At 35.9% G+C, this 20,674-nt stretch overlaps 1 protein-coding gene across 1 annotated transcript; it reads right to left on the bottom strand.

The window, feature by feature from the left end:
- Positions 1–1,294: 1,294 nt before the first annotated feature.
- LOC121405702 lies at positions 1,295–8,994 on the bottom strand. Its single transcript, XM_041596622.1, has 4 exons — positions 8,931–8,994; positions 6,870–6,919; positions 3,431–3,760; positions 1,295–1,676 (listed from the first exon to the last, which is right to left on the bottom strand). The coding sequence occupies exons 1-4, from the start codon at positions 8,992–8,994 to the stop codon at positions 1,326–1,328; spliced, it is 795 nt and encodes a 264-aa protein (XP_041452556.1). The 3' UTR covers positions 1,295–1,325.
- Between the last annotated feature and the right edge of the window lie 11,680 nt (positions 8,995–20,674).

Raw genomic sequence — 20,674 nt, 5'->3', positions numbered from 1 at the left:
AATTAAAAACTACTATATTTTCAAGTTTAGATTTTTCATCTTTTCGCACACGATTTTCAAGAAATTGAAAGTTGATTAAAAAAAACACAAACAAATGTTTAAAAAAAAATGGTATATACCACCACCCACTCACAAAACAGGATTCTGTCTGCACGTCGTTTTTCTTCTTTATTAATTATATGTTATTATTTTCATTGTTAATCATTGTATCATTATTGTTATGTGCATTTTCATGTGTACAAGGCTCTCTCGAAAAGCGGTTTTATGTACTGAAGAAACCGCCCTGTCTAAAGGTCACAGAAATGAATGAATAAGTAGATCCTGACCCCCCCCTTCCTCCCAAAAAAGCACACTAATTTTTTTTCATATTAAAAAACACTTCTCAAGCATGACGAGAATGAAAGCATGATAATAATAATTATACTTGCTTATATAGCGCTTAATACTTACTTTGTCAGAAGAAGTCTCTAAGCGCTCTACAGTATGCAGCATAATTAACCTGGCTTTAGCAGTGCAGCTGTTACGCGCGCTGCGTTTCAAGGAATAAATTCCTGCCAGGTACCCATTTACCTCACCTGGGTTGAGTGCAGCACATTGTGGATCAATTTCTTGCTGAAGGAATTTACGCCATGGTTGGGATTCGAACCCACGACCCTCTGTTTCAGAGTCCGGAGACTAATCCACTAGGCCACAACGCTCCACTACTAATCCACTTTTATACTCCATGATATACTTCATTTTAACGTGAGCATAGGAAGAATGCATTACATTGAAATTTAGGTGGCGCTAAAGTAGTTGCGAAAACGGCCAAAACCTCCCGTTAACCGGTGAATGGTCATAAAAATACACCAGTGCCTTCACGTGCGTGATACAACCGGGATGACGCGTCCCCACTTGCACACGGTCGTGCATAGTGTTTTGGTATGTATTTCTCGTTCAAGTTTGGCAGCAATTGTGGCTATGTATGTGTGTGATATGTGTATGGAATATATAAATTTAGCGTGAGTTTAGCGTAATCCAGTTAGGTTAATTTGCAGAGGCGAGCTGACGTCAGACGTCGGTTTTGTGTGCACTGCGTAGCTGACAAAGTCTTGATTTAGTGCTTAGAATTCGGCGTAATATGTATGTAGGCTGATGTGACGGCGTGCTTGTTCGTTTCTTTGTTGGCGCGTGTGCGTGCGTGTGTGTTTCTGTGTGTGTTGACAACAAAAGTGTTTCTGGAGATTGATCGACGGAATCAAATCATACTTCCACGTATTACCTTATGGACGTCTCAACCCTATTGGAACCCCACCCCCCCCAAAAAAAAACCCCAAGAACTAAAACTACACCCCTCCAGACGTTCGCACCATACCATCCCCAGGCCTGCCTTTGACGGCGCATGCGCAGCAAGTTGCAAGGGCGATGTGAGTCCATCCAAACTTCGTTTCACCTCTAACCTTTGCCCAGGCTATTACCCACGACTTCAGGGTGGTGCACTTGGAAAGACGGTCTTCCGTAGCGGTAGAAGGCGTAGGATATCCGTAACAAGCGCCGCCGCTATCCAGGCAAGTCGTTTGAAAAAAGAACTGTCCGCTACTGACTTCAACGAATTGATTGTCAACCGTGATACCATCGCTTACTTGGACCCAGCCGCTACTGGCTGCACATGCTCTGACGTAATCGCTGTCTTGTCTCTAGGGTAGAAAAAAAGCAAAATACAAACCAATTTATGGTAGCTTCATATTACTCTACAAGCGGATCTAGACATGTTAAAAGTAAAGGTAGCCAAACTCATTCTTTCTTTTATTTTGTTTTTTTATAATATTTGTTAACGTGTTTATGATTATGATTTTAAATGTGCTCATCCTAAGCACTCAGTTGGTGCATACCTTGTCAAAATTGATCGACTAAAACCCACAAAAGTACTTGATTGAGTGCAAAAGAGATTCATTGAGATCATGCAGTTCAGGAATCACTCAAGCGTAAAAAGTACTAACTGCAAAATCCCAGTAACACTTCAAAGTAGTCCTAACAAACTTGTGTCAAGGAAACTACTGAATCAAGTTTTCTATTCAACTATTCAACTTCACAACAGAAAGTTTTTTTACAGTATGATGAGGAATATAAATCTTTTAGATAAGGTTTATTTTTTTGGAATACTCAATTTAACATTTTTTTTTAAACAGAGAACCATCATGGCGACTTGATGTCGACATTGGGGTGGCTGGCTGGTCACATATATGATGATAATATGGAAAATGTAATCGTCATTATGATTAAGTAATAATAATGATGATACCAGTTGCAATATTTATCACAAAATGCATTTTTTAAATTCTAATGAAGTTGTAAATTTTAAGGAATTAATTGCAACTTCTGCTTTTGATCACTAGAGCCATACATTACTGTGGCACAAATCAAATCTCCCTACACGACAGTAAGCACATCCTGATCATCCAGTTGTAAACATACACCCCTAAAATGATATCAGATTGTCCGGGAGAAAGTAAGATTATATCATGATTGTCTGTGTTCATGACAAGGGCTTTCGTTCAAGTGCATATTTATAGGTTGATTTTCCCCCTTGACGCACTCGGTGTATTTCCAGGCATATTAGCAAGAGTATTAGACTTTAAATACCCAGGTTACAAAATAAAGGCATTGTTAAATCTAAAGAAAGCTGAGTATGTGAATCTTGGTACACCATCAGCCATACACGACACCCCATAGAACGCGAAGATAATCACTATAGCTTATTAGTGTAAAGTAGGTTAGGTGGAACTGTGGTTTATTCATTTTAATGTAAAAGCGAACCAATAAGATTCGGTTTGGCCAAATAACCTTAACTGATTATTCTCTCCTTCGCTTGTTACATCATTACTGCTTAGCATTTTCCCACACAATTAAAAAAAAATTTGAGCATTAAACACTTTTCCCACAAATAGAAAACACGAACTTAGATAAACGATATCTTAAAGGTTATTCCCCTCATTTTTTTTATTTTCGGGGGCATTCTGTTGCTGAGAGTCTACGCTAAATGAATACTCTTTTTGTAGTGAATCAAGAATAAAACTTCTATATCGTCTCCTTATTAATAATTGCCTTGTTATATATCTAATTCCGACACAACATGCTGGAGAACCCGGTCCAAAAACTTCTTAACATAATTGAGATTTCCTATTAAAAGCTTTTTTTTCGAGTCACAGACATGCTTACCATGCTTACAGAGACTGGTAGTGGAATTTGTTTATTTGAATAAACGACGTAACGAATTATTGCGAAATCGTAAGTTACATGACTTATAATTTCATCTCAAAAGGGGTTGACAAATTATGTGAAATTACGATCAGAAAACCATTTCAGATGAATTACAAATTTGTTTGGATTACATACACCAACATGATATCTAACAACACCCGTTTTGTAGTTAACGGGCCTTATTGATTACCTTAATGACCTTCAGAAAACGCTGCTCCTCAGTAACTCTGATGATGCTCTCTTCGCTGATGTTTGGAACATGAGTTGGCAATTCACGTGAGAACGCAATCCGTCTCATGTTCTCTTCAGTCATCGCTGGCATCTCCAAGATATCATAGATGGTCATTCCGTCCGGTAGATGGCGCTCTTCCGGTGGAATATCGAGGATGTCGTGAAAGGGTTGCGGAAGAGTGGCTTTAATTTCATGGTAGCTGGCATTGAGGTTTTCTCGAAACCTAGCCTCGGAGGACAGTTCGAATAAATTCTGCAATGGACTCGAAATAGCTTCGCCTTCTACTCTCTTCTTTCCAATAGATTGTAGAAATGAAAAGAGAATTGTATAAGACTTTTTAGTAAATTAATTCACAAAATTTTCCCATTTGCCATCATTTGCATGTCGTTATTCCAAAAATGTTTAAGAAAATACAGAAAAAGAAATAGCTTTTCGTTGAGATCTTATTACAGTCTTATACATTATGGTAATTGCAACCATGGGTATGGTATTGAACAGTTTCTTTACAAATAAGAAGTTTACTTTTAATACATTCAAATATGAAATATTTAATAATCCACACTTCTCATTTTATTTCTCTTTCCTTCCCTTTTCTTCCATGTTTACTTTGAAATTTTGATCCTTCAAATTGTATCTGATTTGATAGAATTTAATGAAATATTTGATGATATCCAAAGTAAAACTTACTCGTAAGATCCTTTTCGTTCATTTTGCTTATGTAAGTAAGCATATTTGTGTAATTTCAAGTAAGTAAAAGAAAAGAAAAAATCCTTTGTGAGCCATTGTTTGATAAGATGCATGCATTGGTGGTGCCAAAAAAGCTTTGAACTTTTATTAAGCGGGGGGGGGGGGGGTGAAGAAAAGGCCACGCATTTTTTTTTTATAATTAAATCGATAATATTGGTATTATAAGGTTCAAATAAACCACACGTCTCATTTTCTTTCTCTTTCCTTCCCTTCAAATTGTATCTGATTTATATTACTTTGTGTTATCATATTTGATTGGAAATGAAATAAATGTCGATAAGCTTAAGCTTTGGTCCATTGCTTGTCATGGGCAAGAATTTGCTTTTGGAATAAGACTTTATATGTTTTTGTCGTAGAAATTTCGATTGTAGTTTTTTCTTCTTTAAAAACCGGATAGACATAAGAGAAAACAAGGGTACTACAAGTAATGAACATAGTGGCATCCATTACTAAATTACAAATTTAAGTAGTGCAATTATACCAAAGATCACTTTAGTTCATTATATCTTAAAAGTGAAATGGAAAGGGTGGGAAAGGAAATCCTGTAGAAGAGGTAAGTCCTATAGAAATTAATTTCATTTAGTAAACTTAAAAGAAGAAAAGCAAGATCGTAATTATAAGAAATAGGTTCAATTAAAAAAGCTATTAGGAACTTAAGGAATAATGAATGGTTAGAAAGTTGAAATAACTGAGAAAATGGGATGGGGTGTAGACAGATAACAGTGGTATAACAGTGTAAATGTGAAAAAATAGAATTCAAGAGCCTCTTGGTTCATAAATTCCCACGTGGGTCACGGCATTGGGGGGGCACCAGCAAAAATTTCGGGTCACTTAGGGAGCGCGCGAAGCGCGCTCAGTTGACAGGTATACTGACCTAATAGAGATATTTTAAGGACATGCAGTGCCATCAAACGAATATGTATCTCACTGATTAAATAATGCGAGCGCGAAGCGCGAGCTGAAAATTTTTGATATTGAGGGCTAAAAATTGACATTATAAGGAAATTGTTTTGTAATCATGATACTTAACTGTCTCGTTAAACAAACAATGCGAGCGCGAAGCGCGAGCTAAAATTTTTGTATATACTGACACTAAACAAGGAAATTTTAAGGATTATATTTTAGAATCCATTAAGAGTATAAATATCTCACCATAGTCATCTAATGCTAGTGCCATCCTTTGCTGATTTTGTTAGAATTACATCTAAACACAGTCATGAAGCACCTTTTGTAGTCATGTAATCATGATTATCATACGTATCTTACTAATCAAATACTGCAAGCGCAAAAGCGCGAGCTGAACATTTAGGAAATATAGACCTAAAGAGGGGCATTCTAAGGGTTGTTTGTAGGAATTCTCTAAGACCCTATACGTATTTGACTAACCAAATGATGCGAGCTCGAAGCGCGAGCTGAAATTTTTGTATATATTGACCTCAAAACATGGATATTTTAAGGACTATAGTTACGAATCCATTAAGTCAGAGTATACATATCTCACCATAGTCATCTAATGCGAGTGCCAAGCGCTTGCTGATTTTGTTAGAATTACATCTAAACACATGGAGCACTTTTTGAAGTCAATGTAATCATGATTATCATACGCATCTCACTAATGAAATACTGTGAGCGCGAAGCGCGAACTGAAAATCTAGGAAATTCAGACATGAAGAGGGGCATTCCAAGGCTTGTTTGTAGGAATTCACTAAGACCCCATGTATTTCACTAACCAAATGATGCGAGCGCGAAGCGCGAGCTAAAGTTTTTTGATATTCAGATCAGAAAAATTGACATTTTAAGGACTGATTTTAGGGGTTCATGAAGAGCAGAAATCTCACCAATCCACTAATGCGAACGTTAGCACGGACAGGAAATGTTTTATATTAAGACCTTAAAATTGGTCAATAACTTTCAGTAGTCATGAAAAAGAAGAATATATCACTACTTAAAACAATAATTACTCTAATTGCGAGGAAATATATTATTTTGTTGTATATTGATTTGAAAACGGGAGGCTTTAGTACAGCAGTTTTATATGTCTCGTTAAAAAGTCTATGCGAGCACCAGGAACAATGAAGACACAATTAAGCAAATAATGTTTCATAAAGTTGTGAAAATGCTTCTTATGTTATATAACATAATATAACACGATGATAAACAACAATTTCTCCTTTTCCCCGTTTTTTTTTGGGCCATCCGATTGGGGGGGCACGTGCCCCCCCATGCTCCCCCGTAGTTACGCCACTGATTTTAGGCATTCTTGTCATCGCGGACCAAGCCATACCGATGCATGTTTTCGAAATGAACAGCGTGATAACGGTTTTGCATCCTTAACGCAATTCGGTAAGCACAGTGTAAGTCTAACAAGCAGCTCTGTTTGACTTCCCTGGCATAAAAAGTCTAATTCATTTTGGCAAATAATTGTCGATATAGATCCCTTTTGCAAGCGATGATGGTCTGGAAATCGAACTTGCAGTGGAAGAGTTAATCATTGCATACTTTACATTCGATTTGAAATCGACGGTTATTGAATTCTTCGTTATATTCCTATTTTATTCCTGACATCATAATTATCTAAACCAAAATAAAAAGAAATCCATGATTCGCAGTTAATTTTTGAAGATATTATGAGAAGAGCAATCATGCTTACCTTGGTCAATCTAAGCCAGGACTGATAAGAGCACGTTGTCGGACTAAGCACTGAAAGGAAAAAAAAGAGTATATGCAGGAGATCGATTGGTCATTTTCGCTTCTCGACACACGCCGGATTGAAAAACACTGTAAATATACCTTAAAATGCCCGTCGAATGACAATGAACAGTAGTTCGTCCTAAGTGTTGGAGCCGACGAAAAACTGAAAATATTTCGTTAGTCCAGAACGAATCGATAGAGAGTTCTTTGTTGCTCATTGTCATGACGGGCATTTAAATCCGTCTTGTGCCATCGACCGCATACATTCGTAATTCCGAAGCTTCGTTATTCCGAAGGTTCGGATATTCTGAAGGTTCGTTATTCCGAAGGTTCGTTTTTCCGAAGGTTCGTAATTCCGAAGGTTTGTAAGTCCGAAAACGAAATGAGGTTCGTAATTACGAAGGTTCGTTAGTCCGAAAACGTAATGATTAACGAACCTTATTTCGTTTTCGGATTATCGGACCTTCGGAATAACGCCACAGATGTTCGGATTTACGAACCCTTTTACGTTTTCGGGTTAACAAACATCGAGGTATATGCAATTTATGTGTTTCGGAATTCCGAAGTGTAACCGCCATCGACATGATCGAAGCGAAAACTCCCTATTATCGGATTGCGTTACAACGGAATTTTGTTACAGAGTGTATCTTCGGTTATATGCTGTGCACACTACATTCATTTTAAGGTGGCAGTAGGGCGATAATAAGATCTATTCGCACTACCTCTTGGGGCGAACAAAAATAATCGTACGATTTTTGTACGGATAAACGATAATAGTAGGGCCTATGATTTTAATAAGTAGTATAGTTATTTAAAACGTCATAACCAGAGGATCGTAGCCATTAAATACATTGTAGGATCATTGTGTGATCAACGTAGGACCATTGCACGATCAGCGCATGAGCATCTAATCAGCGTAAGATCATTGAATATTGTACTGTTATCATACGACAAGGGCAGGGTTGTCGTCCGATTGGCGGCGGAAGGAAAAACATTTTGGGGGTGTCTACCTGAAATTTTGGGATGGACACATGTAAAAATTTGGACAAGTGCTCCAAAAATTTTTGACAAGCAAAAAAAAAAAAAAAAGGTAATCAACCTAAATTTTAGGGGGGACAACACACGTTGAAATGGAGGTCCACGTAAATTTAGGGGGGGACGCAGGGAAAAAATTTGACAATCAAAAAAAAAAAAAAAAAAAAAAAAAGTTAGCAAAAATTTTTTTAGGGGGGGACCGTCCCCCCCACCTAAAATTTAGAGGGGGGGACACGTCCCCCCCGTCCCCCCACCCCGCTTCTGCCGCCTATGGTTGTCGTACGAGTAATTGCACGGTTAGCATGAGGATATCATAAGACGAGTAAGATACGAGTATGTGAGGTGTGAGTGTGGATGTGCGAGTCTCTCTGTGTGTGAGGGAGAAAATGAGGACAATAACCCAAACCTACACATATCAAAGTATCAAAACTTTTGAAGATTGAGGTCACTTTCATAATACAATTCACTTCAAGCAGCAAAAAAGAGGCCCAAAATTATTTCAATAGTATTGCAGGTTAAATGCTCATATATATATATATATATACATATATATATATATATATATATATATATATATATATATATATGTATATATATATATATATATATAAGAGGCTACGATCTTATTTAGATTTTTTTTCATTAATAGCAAATTTATTTCGTTTCAAAATTGCAAGAAAGTTGAAAGTAAAGAAAATTATAATATAACGTAATGGAATGAAATGGAAACCTTCTGAAAGCAAAGCGTGTTAATGAAGGTTTCTTTAATGAATTATATCATATTAGTGACAAGGCCACAGGTGAATATTAGAACTGTAAAATAGGCGAGAGAAATCCGGAACAAGTGCCCTACACATCCACAAGTATTGTTTCAATTCTAAACATCGAAAAAGCGCCACTATAGAAGCACTATGTGAAATATCCACACGGGTGCTTACTACTACTGTGTAAAGTTTAATACATTAAATAATTAGAGTCTGCTTACCTGCAACCAGCGAAAAGGCAATTAAAGCATAGTGCGAGTGGGCCATTTGAGGCAACCGTACCATCTGCACCCTTGTTATAAAGCAGTAGACACATTAGAAATAGAAACAGAGTGTGCGATAGACGCAAACAATCGCAAAACAAGTGGGAGATCGGGAATCATCTACTCCCCTTTTATACCAAGCTGGTACCAAAATGTTCACAGCAGATATCTTAATGGTTTCTACTTTTATTATTATTCAAGTAGGACAGCCTTTACCTCAGCTCCATCTATTTCAATATCATCTGTATCTGTCACTCTCTAATTTTTACTCTCTCTTACCCGCTCTCCCATCCCTCTCTCTCACTCTTTCTGTCACGATCCGACTGGTTAAGGAGATATGTCAATAGCCTCCTCTGGATTTATGTGACAGACCCATTGACGAAACCAATTCCAATGCGACCAATGATAAGCCATTTGAAAGAATGTAATAGCTTTAATCGGTCTGGGATATGATTCCTTGGTGTGACTAAGGTACGAAGGGCGAGGTTCATTCCTGCAGTGTTTCATAAAACTGTTGGTAAGTTAAGAGCGACTTTACGAACGACTGGTGAACCTTTCTTGCGCGCTAAATAATCCAAAGTGAACATTAAACGGTGATTATCATTTACCAGACGAAAACATCACCTGTCGTTCTTTAAGTCACTCTTAACTTACGAACAGCTTTATGAAAGAACCCCCTGGCTATTATATAGGTAGGATCCAATAGCACCAATGATGTCATATAAAGACAGATAGCCCCCGTCTCTTTATTTTATAACGATCAGGTGACGATAAATGATATCTCAACTGGTAATGAAAGAAATCTGGAATTATGCGAGTGATTATTCTTGTAAAGGTAAGAAAGAGAAATGACAGATATCAAACGTGGGCTGACCCATAAAGATAGGCGTTGGTTAAGTATCCATTAAATGTCAGGGGCTTCTCTATCAATTATCTATCGTTGTTTATTAATTTATCGCTTTATTCTGGTGTCATCCACAATCTAAATCCGACATGGAATCGAAATTATAAGAAGGGGAGAAGGTAAAGATTTTTTTTATATCAAGGCAAGCAAATCTCTTCAAGTTTTTATATACAAGTATAAAAATTTCCTATTGAACAAGTGCATCTTGAAATTGTAAATAATTTATTTGTTCATTATATATTCATTTACTTTTTTAATTCATTCATTTAGTTATTTATCTATTGATTCATTTATTGCAAATTTTTATCCAAAGTAGCTTGTTCAGCTTAATACAAAAAAGAGCCAAATTGCATAATATGTAAAACTAAAACATTTCATTTAAGAATCATCAAAACAAAAGAAAAGAAATATTAGAAGAGACGACATTTTGTGTAGCAAAATCAGACCCAGAATAATAAAGCAAAATAAATCGGTAAGAGAGAGAGAGAGGGGCAAAAAGAGAGAACGAATGTGATAAAAATGCATGTATATACAGCGCGTCCCCCAAAACACTATACACTTTTGAAATGGTCGCCAAATAAAAAAATCTAGCACTTGGGGCAAAAGACTTATAGATATGGAAAGCCAATAAAGTCAACTTTCAAATGACACCAAAAAGTTGGAAAATTATTCATGCTTGAGCGAGCACTGCCCACTGAAACAAGGGGTATGCAAATTAGGGTGGGCTGGAATGAGCCTTCCAATTTTTTTTCAGATTTTTTGTTTGATACTTGCAAAGTTGAAGGTTATTTGGTGATTAAAGATCAGATGTGATCAGTTTTTAATTTGGCAGCCATTTCAAAAGTGTATAGAGAGAGTTGAGGAGTAAATACAAATATATTATATAATATCTGACCAGTCAATCACAATCTATTCTTATATATATATAGTAGCATAGGATACAAAAATAAATTGAAGAGGTAATTATGCATCCATAATAAAACAAAACAACATGGGCTGTAAGTATGAGAAGTGATTCCTTACTGTGGTTGCATTTAGTTTATTTAAGTAGTAATAAAAAAAAATGGTCGATTTTCTGGTCACGTATCATCCGGAAGGTTGTTCCTTTTTGTGGCACCAGAATAGAATAAAGACTTTTTTTTGTAAAAATAGGTGGAACATCTCGGGAGTCTTGTAATAATTTTATTTGATTGTCTAGAATTTCTCATAAGTACTGTTTCTGGAAGTAAAATTCTTCATGTGCATCATCTGCGTACATAAATAAAGATCCATTAGGATACTCTTTGGTAGTTCATTGTAGATAGATAAAATAAACATCAGCAGGCCAAGAACCGACCATTGAGGAATACCTATATCCACATCTTTAATTGTGGACTTTTTTTTAAAGAAAAATATTGTTTGCGATGGGAAAAATACGAGTGAAACCATTTAAGACTACTCGCGCTACAACTATTATAACTATATAATTGCTAATTTATCTTTAAAAAGTTCGAGGTTCACACTGTCGAATGATCGACGTAAGTTAAGAAAGATCAGTCCAATCCTTTACTTTTGCCGAATTTCACGAGAACATCCTCTAGGCATGATGTTTATAATTGTTCTGTTGTCTTATACTATTCCATTCTCTTTGTTTTTATTGTATATTCATAAATTTCATGATCTTGTTGGGGCAGCGATTATATAAGGAATCTTCTCCTTTCTACTCACCCTTACGCTATAATTATGTTTTTTTTTTGTATTTATATGTTTTATTGGGTCCACACTGACCAAAAATAAACAAAAAAAACAAATCAGACATAATTAAAATATTTACAAGTGATCATAACATCATTAGAAAAAAAAAAACATATATAATAATAAAAAGAATAAATAAGAAAAAATAAATAATAAAGAAAAAAAGAGCGGAAAGATTTATGCAATGGCACAGACATGATATCTTATACAACTTTGATGGCAAGTATTTGTATGCATATATACAGGGTAAACATGATACATATAATGATACATGTAAAGATGACCAAAATTATAATTCAAACTTCCATTTCTTAAAATGAGCCGTGAGTTTATGTCTTTTTTTGGCCACACAATATTCAATTGCTATAATTATGTTTATACCTTGTGTATTGTCATTCTTCTTCTCACCTTATGTAATATTTGTCTGAAGTTTTTAATGTGTTTTTATGATGATTGTTGGAGAAATTTGAATTGGAAAAAATGGACTCGCTTTGCAAAGCACTCTCGCGATTAAAACCATACGTTTGCAATTGAGGGGGGGGGGGATGGTGCCACCTACATGACTTACAACCCCAAAAAATGGTTGACGAACAAGAAAAAAAAATAATACGACGTTGCTTGTATAGCGCATATCACTACCAATGGGCTTCTCTATGCGCTTAGTAGGAAAATAGACAAAGAAGAGAGGGGATTAAAGCTATTATCTAGACTGTCTCAATCATAAAACCGCTTAAACAAATCAGTTTTGAGGCGGCTTTTGAATGAGATGAATGAAGCCTTCATTTAGAGTATAGACCAATTTGGTCTCAAATCGTATCCGGTGTAGCGGCGATTCGGGTGATGGCAGATACGGTACTACAGTGCGTATAAAAAAAGGGACAGATTTGAAAAGTCTATAAGATTTTTGTTTCGAATTATGATATATATTTTGGTGTAAATAGGTGCTCTAAGGTCTTATCTTTGAAATACATTTTTTTTTTTAATTGTTCATGCTTGAGCGAACACGGAACGTTTTTGTTGAGGGTTCAAAAAGAGGATTGCGCCAGCATTGCCGAATATGAGTAATATGATGATCAGACTTCTTGCTAATCAGGAGACTTCCTTTTGGCCTTTTCATTATCTGTGCCACAATTTTTGAATTATGCTGTCAAATTTTATTTATAAATTTATTTATTTACTTGAATTATTTTTTTTTTATTTAAACTTCTTTTACCTTTTAATTTTCCTTCATAAGTAACTGAGAAAAGAAGATTTTTTGTCAACCCAAGCAAGAAAAATTGCATTATTAATTGGGAAAATTTGTGCTTATTCAAATCCTTTTATTATGTGAAACAAATTATGTTATGTACCTTTGAAAGACATGAATATATTTTTCAAGGGGTCATTGATTCCTTGACCACGTTTAATTATATGCTTGACAGGAAACACAGGAATGGATTCATGTCTTTCAATGGCAATGGTGTATTGAGTCAATTTCGAAGGAGCTAGATATGGCAGATCGGGTAAAATGTATTAAAAAGTTGTGAGCGAGCAAAGTGAGCACGCAAATATTCCCTTTTTTATTAAAATATCAAGTTTTGTGATAGATTTTGACATAATATTCTGAAAATAATATCATATTTTACTTTCTATCTTTCTTATCAATTTCCTGTCCACTTTATTTCTTGGTCATGATTTTTTTAATTGAGGGGGGGGGGGGAAGCCTCCCAAGCCCCCGCACATCTGTGTGGCACTGTTCAAAAGGCACCATAACCTTTGTAGCACACAAAGAAAGGATTCGAAAAAAAATCCACGCTCTCCCATACTTAGGTTGAAACAAAATTGTTTTAGCTTGAAGAAGGAATATTCAAAGATAACAGAGAGCATATTCAAAAGAAACAACAAAAGAACAATTCAAGCAAAAAAAAATTAGATCTGAAAATGAATTTTGGCCGCATGATTTCAAAATTATGGCAAAGATAATGAAAAGGTTAGGAGGAAGACTGCTAATTGGCAAGAAGTCCGATCGTCATATTTATAATCTTATGCCATTTTGGCGCAAGCCTCCTTTTTAACCCCAGACAAAAACATTCCGTGTACGCTCAAGCATGAACGAAACTGGGTTTTTTTAATAGCATTTGAAAGATAAGACCTTAGAGCACCTATTAGCACCAAAATATAGACATTATAATTTGAAACAAGATTTTATAGACTTTTCAAATCTGTCCCGTTTTTTATACGCACTGTATAGGCACACAATCTGCGGGAGGATCGTGTTCAAACTCCAGCGGATCCAGTACCAATTTCTCCCGCAATGTCTCTTCGGCAGATCCCGTTCTTGATATCGTACCGTATGCTCGTATATACACGTCACGCATGACTTGTGGTACGTGGCCGCGGCGCGCGAACTCGCTTAAGACTGCCCCCCCCCCGCTAGAAAGGTGATTTTTAACTGAACGTCCACAACAAGGTATATGAATGTATAAATAACGCTCGTATTCTATTTTCACAAAACATCCATGACACGGCTACTGTCAGTGTCAGAGAAACAAGTTCGGTCTATTATCAGAAAACAGTTGTATCACGACAGTTATGCAGATGAGAGAGCCAAGAACCTTAAACACTCACTATATTTCATTTTTATAAAACATAGGAATAGTTTAGTCTTTGCAGATTTGACAATAATAGATCTCCTTATTCAAATTAGGTTAACAAAAAATATGGCGATTTATTTTATTGTGTTCTGGTACAAATAAATCCTTATATCATATTAAAGTGAAAAAGTAGACGCATTACATATCTCATAGCGAGAGCATGTAGTTGCCTCCATGTTAATCAGGTCCAGGTTTGAGAAAATTAAGTAGATTGCCTTAGGCAAATCGTGTTAATGCTGAATTGAGAAGTGCTTTAACATAATTTGAGGAAGTGCTTTAACATAATTTGAGGGCGCTGAGTCCAAATTTGCTGTTTGCCAACTTTGATTTTGAGGTTAAAATCCTCAAATTGGCAAAAACAAAATGGCCGCCATTCTACACCCATTTTTACTCTATTCTGACCCCCAAAACTTGTAACAAAAACGTTTGTCAACGGTTTTTGGTACTATTTGATCTAAAAAATAACATACTAAAAATCCACCAAAATCCGTATCCGGGAAAGTAGTTATTCTCAAGATGGCGTCTAAGATGGCCGCCATTAACTGAAAATAAAAATAACCGGCACTTTATCTACCCTAGACACCTTTTTCGGTGCATACATGTATTCAATGGTGGAGGGCGAAAAAGGAAAGAGTGAACATAAGCACTCTAGGGTACCTGAAAATCCAAGATTGCGTAAAAATGGCTGCCATGGCCTAAAAATTCATAATTCATCTTTTACGTATTTTAGTGTCTTTTGTTTGGGTTGTATTCATTGGTGATTTTAAGGGTCAAGAAGTAAACCGGGACAAGTTACAAGGAAAGTCAACAGTCCACTATGTCCAAAAATCCAAGATGGCTCTCAAAATTGGAGTCTTAAATAGCTGTTGTTATCTAAAACCCCCCAAACCCGACATAGTTTGTTTAAATAATACCTGCCTTGGGCATAGGATGTTGGTGTCTAACCCATGGTTTAATGGGTAAAGAAATACGTTGGGACGAGTAAAAAAAGACAGTCTATGGTCCTCCATGTCCAAAAATCCAGGATGGTTTGCAAAAATGGAGTATAAAATGTCTGTCCTTAATTACAAACCGACACAGTTTGTTTAATAACCGCCTGGAGAATATGATTTTTATTAGTATAACGCATGGTTTAAAGGGTCAAGTATTAGATTGGGACAAGTTGCAAGGACAGTTAGTGGTTCCATTATGTCCAAAAATCCATAATGGCTTCCAAAAATGGAGTCTATATAGGCCGTTCTCACCAAAAAAATGACATAGTTTGTTTAGTATCAGCCCGGGGTATATGATTTTGGTGTTTAACCCATGGTTTAAACGGTCAAGTAATAAATAAGGACAAGCTACAAGGACAGTCAGAGGTCCAGCATGTCCAAGAATCCAAAAAGGCGTCCAAAATTGGAGTCTAAAATGGCTATTGTTACCTAAAAACTGTCATAGTTTGTTTAATATCCGCCTGGGGTATATGATTATGTTGTCTAACCCTTGGTTTAAATGGTCAAGTAATACATTAGGATACGTTACAAGGGCAATAAATGGTCCTATTCGTCTAGAAATCCAAGATGGCTTCCAATTAAGGAGTCTAAAATGGTTGCTGATACTAAAAATGTGACATAATCTATGTAAAATCCATTTGGGAAGTATGATGTTGGTGTCTACACTATGGTTTCAAGGGTTGAATAATACTTTTGGATTAGTTACAATGGTATGAAGCGGTCCATTTTGCCTATTATTTAAAGTTGGCTTTCAAAGTGAGTCTTAAAACACTTCCATCAGCTAAACATAGTCATAATTAGGTGAACAAAATCTACACTACATGTATTGCGGTTTGAAGGCTGAAATAATAAATCGGAACAAATAAAAAAGATGGTCAGTTTCCTTTTCGTCGTAAAAAGTCCAAAGCGACTTCTAAAATTGCGTGAAAATGACTGCTGTCCCCTAATCATAAAAAAACGAAAATGACGTGTCTTGAAATACTTATCAGTGAATTATGGAAATTCTTAGGTGAAAGTGTACCTTATTTTTAAAGTTTGTTTTTGGATGTTTACTTATTGTTGCACCACCACCTAATTATGTCACTAATTCTTGAAAACATATTTTCATGAGTCTTAGAAACAGAGATACCAAAATAGGCACTAGATGGGATATGAAGTATTGTCATTTTTGTAACATGGTGGCCAATTTGAATGTAATTTTTGGAGCGTTCTTCAATTTTTGACAAAATGGACAACAGTGGTTCCCTGTAATCTGTCTTCACCTATATCATATGACCCTTGAGATCATGAGAAAGGCACAAAAATGTTCTAACATTGTAGGTAGATAGTATATGAAATGTTTAGATTTATAAGAAATAGCAAGTATTTTCTAAGCCATCATTATTTTTTTTTTGGGGGGGGCAAAACTGCACCACTGATAAACCTTGAAAATTTTGCAATGTAATTTTCCCTTTGGAACCATGATTTTTTTTTTTTTATGTTTTATTTTATTCTCGGTAGACCCCAAAGTTATTTCTACCAGGTGGATATTATATGAATTTGGACCATTTCAAAGTCCATTATAGACGCCATTTTGGAAGGTAATCTTGAATTCTCCGACACACTCACTGACTATCTTGTAACCATGTCCTGATTCATTATCTGCCTTGAAAGCTTTTGATGATTTTGATTTTGAGGATTTACTTTATTTTTGGAGTTGATGAAACAACGACTGCCGTTGTGGACGCTATGTTGGATTTCCAGGTAACCTTGACAACGTTTTGTAACTATAAACTGTGTCAATAGACTTTGTTTAATCCTAACATGCCTAAGTTTCATGAAATAGACATCTAAACCATAAAAGTTATGAAATTTCAAAAACTTAACCTCGGTTAAGATTTGATGTTGACTTCGCCGCCGCCGTCGGAAAAGCGACGTCCGTGTCTTGCTTCTGCTATGCAGGCGAGGAAAAAATGGCGGACACGTTAAAGATATCCAATGTAAATATGCCAGCATCGCCCCAAAATTATCAAACATTTTGCCATATCATTTATCAAATCAGCAGCTGTGAATCATGGCAGCCATCTTGGAATTAATGATGGCTGACGAATCAATCGGACACATTATGCAACCCTTGGTATCAAAAATATCGCATAGATCCCATTTTTTGAAATATAATTCACCCATTAAAATCGTTTTATATGGGAAACTGCATTAAAAATGCCGCCATTTTGTTTTTTGCCGATTTGAGGATGAATACGTCGGAATCAAGTTTGGCAAACAGCATTTTTGGGTTCAGCACCCCTGAATTACCTTAAAATAATTGATAAATCAGCATTAACACAAAATGCCTAAAGCACTTTTTCTGAGTACATTTTTTAAATCTGGACCTGACTATAATGGAAGAAGGGATCGTATTCCAAAGTTTAGGGGTCGCATGACAAAATGATCTCTCCCTATAGAACTTGGTCTGAACGACTGGACACTTCAGCAAATATAATGAACAAATAAATTAGATGATGAGGATCGTAAATTTCTTGAGGGTTGGTAACTATGCATCAAAGACCTATTGTAACAGGGAGAAGTTCTATTGACTATATGAAAAATCAAAAGACGGAAGCTAAAGACTGGGGAAGATTTCGCAATTTAGCCCCCAAAATGCTCAAAGAGCCGTGGAAAATCAAAAAGGAGCTTTGAAAGTTCACATTCATCTCAATGTTAAGGCTTATCCAATGTTGCTTATTTAGGAAGTATTAGTTGCGAAAAGTAGCACCCGGAAATTGAAAAAAAATGCCCTCAAAGCATAATGAACACATCATGTTCAGCTTTGTCTTTGATATTAATACAAAGAACAACCAACGACAAAAAATTAAAATAGGCATCATTTTCAGCATGTTTTGTAATAGTTAGGGATATCACAATTCCACCCATCATGGGGCATTTCCGTTCCCTTAAAAACTCAATGCATGTCAACAAGTAACACATAAGAAGAAAACAAGCTGCACGAGGGAGCAACAAGTTCTTACGTTACTATGTGTATCCAATATCCGCTATAATGATGATGTGTCGACGGCAAACATGAAATAAATTGCTGCTTGTTTCGGCGTATTACTTTGTTGTTGTCGTTGTAAATCTAGGTTGGGGTCATGTTTGGCTGCAGTGAGCATGGTGGATATTTGTAAATTGAAGCGAAATTGGACTGTATGCATGCTATAAGTTCAGGCGCGGTTGTTTTCTGACACATCTTCCTGTCTGCTGATTTTGAATAATATGAATATTTATTAATTATTCCTAAATATTATTATTCATTATTTATTCATCGATATAAAGATTCTTTATCTTTTTTTAAAGCTTATCAAGGCCACCAGAACACAATTCGCTGGTCATTTTCACATTTTGTTCACGTTACTTAAACTTGGGCGGTCAGGTCGTCGATGTACACACGGAACGAGAGAGGCCCTATTACACTTCCCTCTGGCACACCAATAGATAGGGCGTTAGATGTTGAAGTGTAACCATCTAGAACATAGCCTGCTGCCTATTGGCTAAGAATGAAGAAATATATCGGTATATGTCTCCACGTTTGCCAAATAAGGCAATTTGGTCAGAGAACGGCGATGTCAAACACTGTCAAAGGCCACTGTAAAATATATTCGGTATGATTTTAACCAGCACGAGGGTAATTATGTGTCCAACCAATTCGGGGCAGTATTTTATCCCAATGCCGGAAGCATAATTGTTCAATAACGTTGAAAAAAATAAGCAGTTAATACTTCAGAAAAAATAGCAAAATTTTCATCACACTGGATAAATACAAATTCCCAAAAGAAATGCTCATGTTGGTTGGACACATTATTACCCTCATGGAGCATTTTACCCGATATCTTTTTAAAGCGGCTCTTTTGATTTCTAGAGCCTGATCCTGACTAACAGCCAACGGAGTAAATACACCAATGGGTGAAATATGAAAGTTTGTCAACGGTGAAATTGTTCTTCTAGAACCACTTTCTGCATAGCTCAGAAATTGGTGAATCTCAAGATGATTTCCAATTCTGTTATTTCCTTCATGGCTTAATAGAGATAATTGTAAGGAAGGGACACGGGCCTGTATAGTTTGATAAATCTTGTTTGTTCCCTTACCCAATTAAAGTTAATTTACTTTAAAAATAAAGCATGCCATGCGGTTTAGGAACGCAAATGTGATATGCCCCCAAACGCAATTATAATTACTTTATTTTGGGGCGAAATTTGAAGAAGAAAAAAATGGAAAGAACAATCTGTGCAGTAACAAAAAGTTGAAAATTAAAATTAAAAAAAAGACTTTTTGTGAGCTTTATCATAATACATTTTTGATCTAGCTCTTGATTATCATTTTTCAATAACTTGTAGACTTTTAAAGAAAGGAAAGTCTCACTGTCCTTATTCATGGAGTATCATACAGTGTCCTTTTTAAGAAAGAACATGAAAGAAGTCTTTGTCGACAAATTTGTTAATCTAAAGAGCAATTTCGTCCTGGATTACAGAAAACCAAAATATTTGCTTTGTTTTGTTGGCAGTAAAACTTAAACTGTAACTGTTGCTAGGTTCATCAATTTTCCACAAAGACCTCCTAGCGTCAATTGACAGGTATTTTCAATGTATTTACCGTGTTTGTGAGCACGTAGTACGTGGCGGTGCGAAAACCTATTTCATCGTGCAACGTGGCTCGGTTTTTAATTTTCCATCGCTGCCTGATATTTCATTTCGCAGCACAACGCCGCAGGCAGGATCTAAAACCAATCTGTTATCTTAGCACATCTATAATTATATTTGATTGATATGTACAGCGATATGTCTCCGGCCACCTTTCCTTTATGACGCTTGTGAAAGGTAGACCAATACTTAATATTTCTGTTTTGTTTCATCCATTTAAATTCAATTACTGTTATTGATCTTTGAAACCCGTATGGGATATCTTATACAAGCTGACATATCAGAACTATGACTTTAATGAAAGCTACTTCAGGTGGTTAACCTTAAACGAAAAATATCGGTAGCTTAAGATTTCATAACGTGTATTTTTCATAATGGAGAATCTTCTCTCCCATAAAGGGATGCTCCGGGCTGCAAATATTTTTTTTAATGAAAGGAGTAAAAGTGTTCGATAAAAAACTAAATCAAAGTTTGATAAAATCTGATACCAAATAATGTATTTATTGAATTTTACATTTTAGCATTACTTTGTCATAACAATTATTTGCACACCGTCATGATTATTGAATAGTCATGCCTTAACCATGTTACTTCTTGTCTGACTTGGGTGACTTTTACAGTGTGTTGTTTGTCCTATTAACTCGATCTGTTAAAAGCATATCATTTTCAGCCTTAAGTATTACTTCAATGTCGCACTCTCCTCGTTATTCGTGCGCAGTAAGGCAACATTCCTAACTCACAGATTCCCGCGTCATATAGGACAAAAAC

The sequence above is a fragment of the Lytechinus variegatus genome, chromosome 19 (genome assembly GCF_018143015.1).
Source record: "Lytechinus variegatus isolate NC3 chromosome 19, Lvar_3.0, whole genome shotgun sequence".
Taxonomy (NCBI): Eukaryota; Metazoa; Echinodermata; class Echinoidea; order Temnopleuroida; family Toxopneustidae; genus Lytechinus; species Lytechinus variegatus.
Note: the sequence above shows the minus strand (reverse complement) of the source record. Positions and strands in the feature narration are given on the sequence as shown.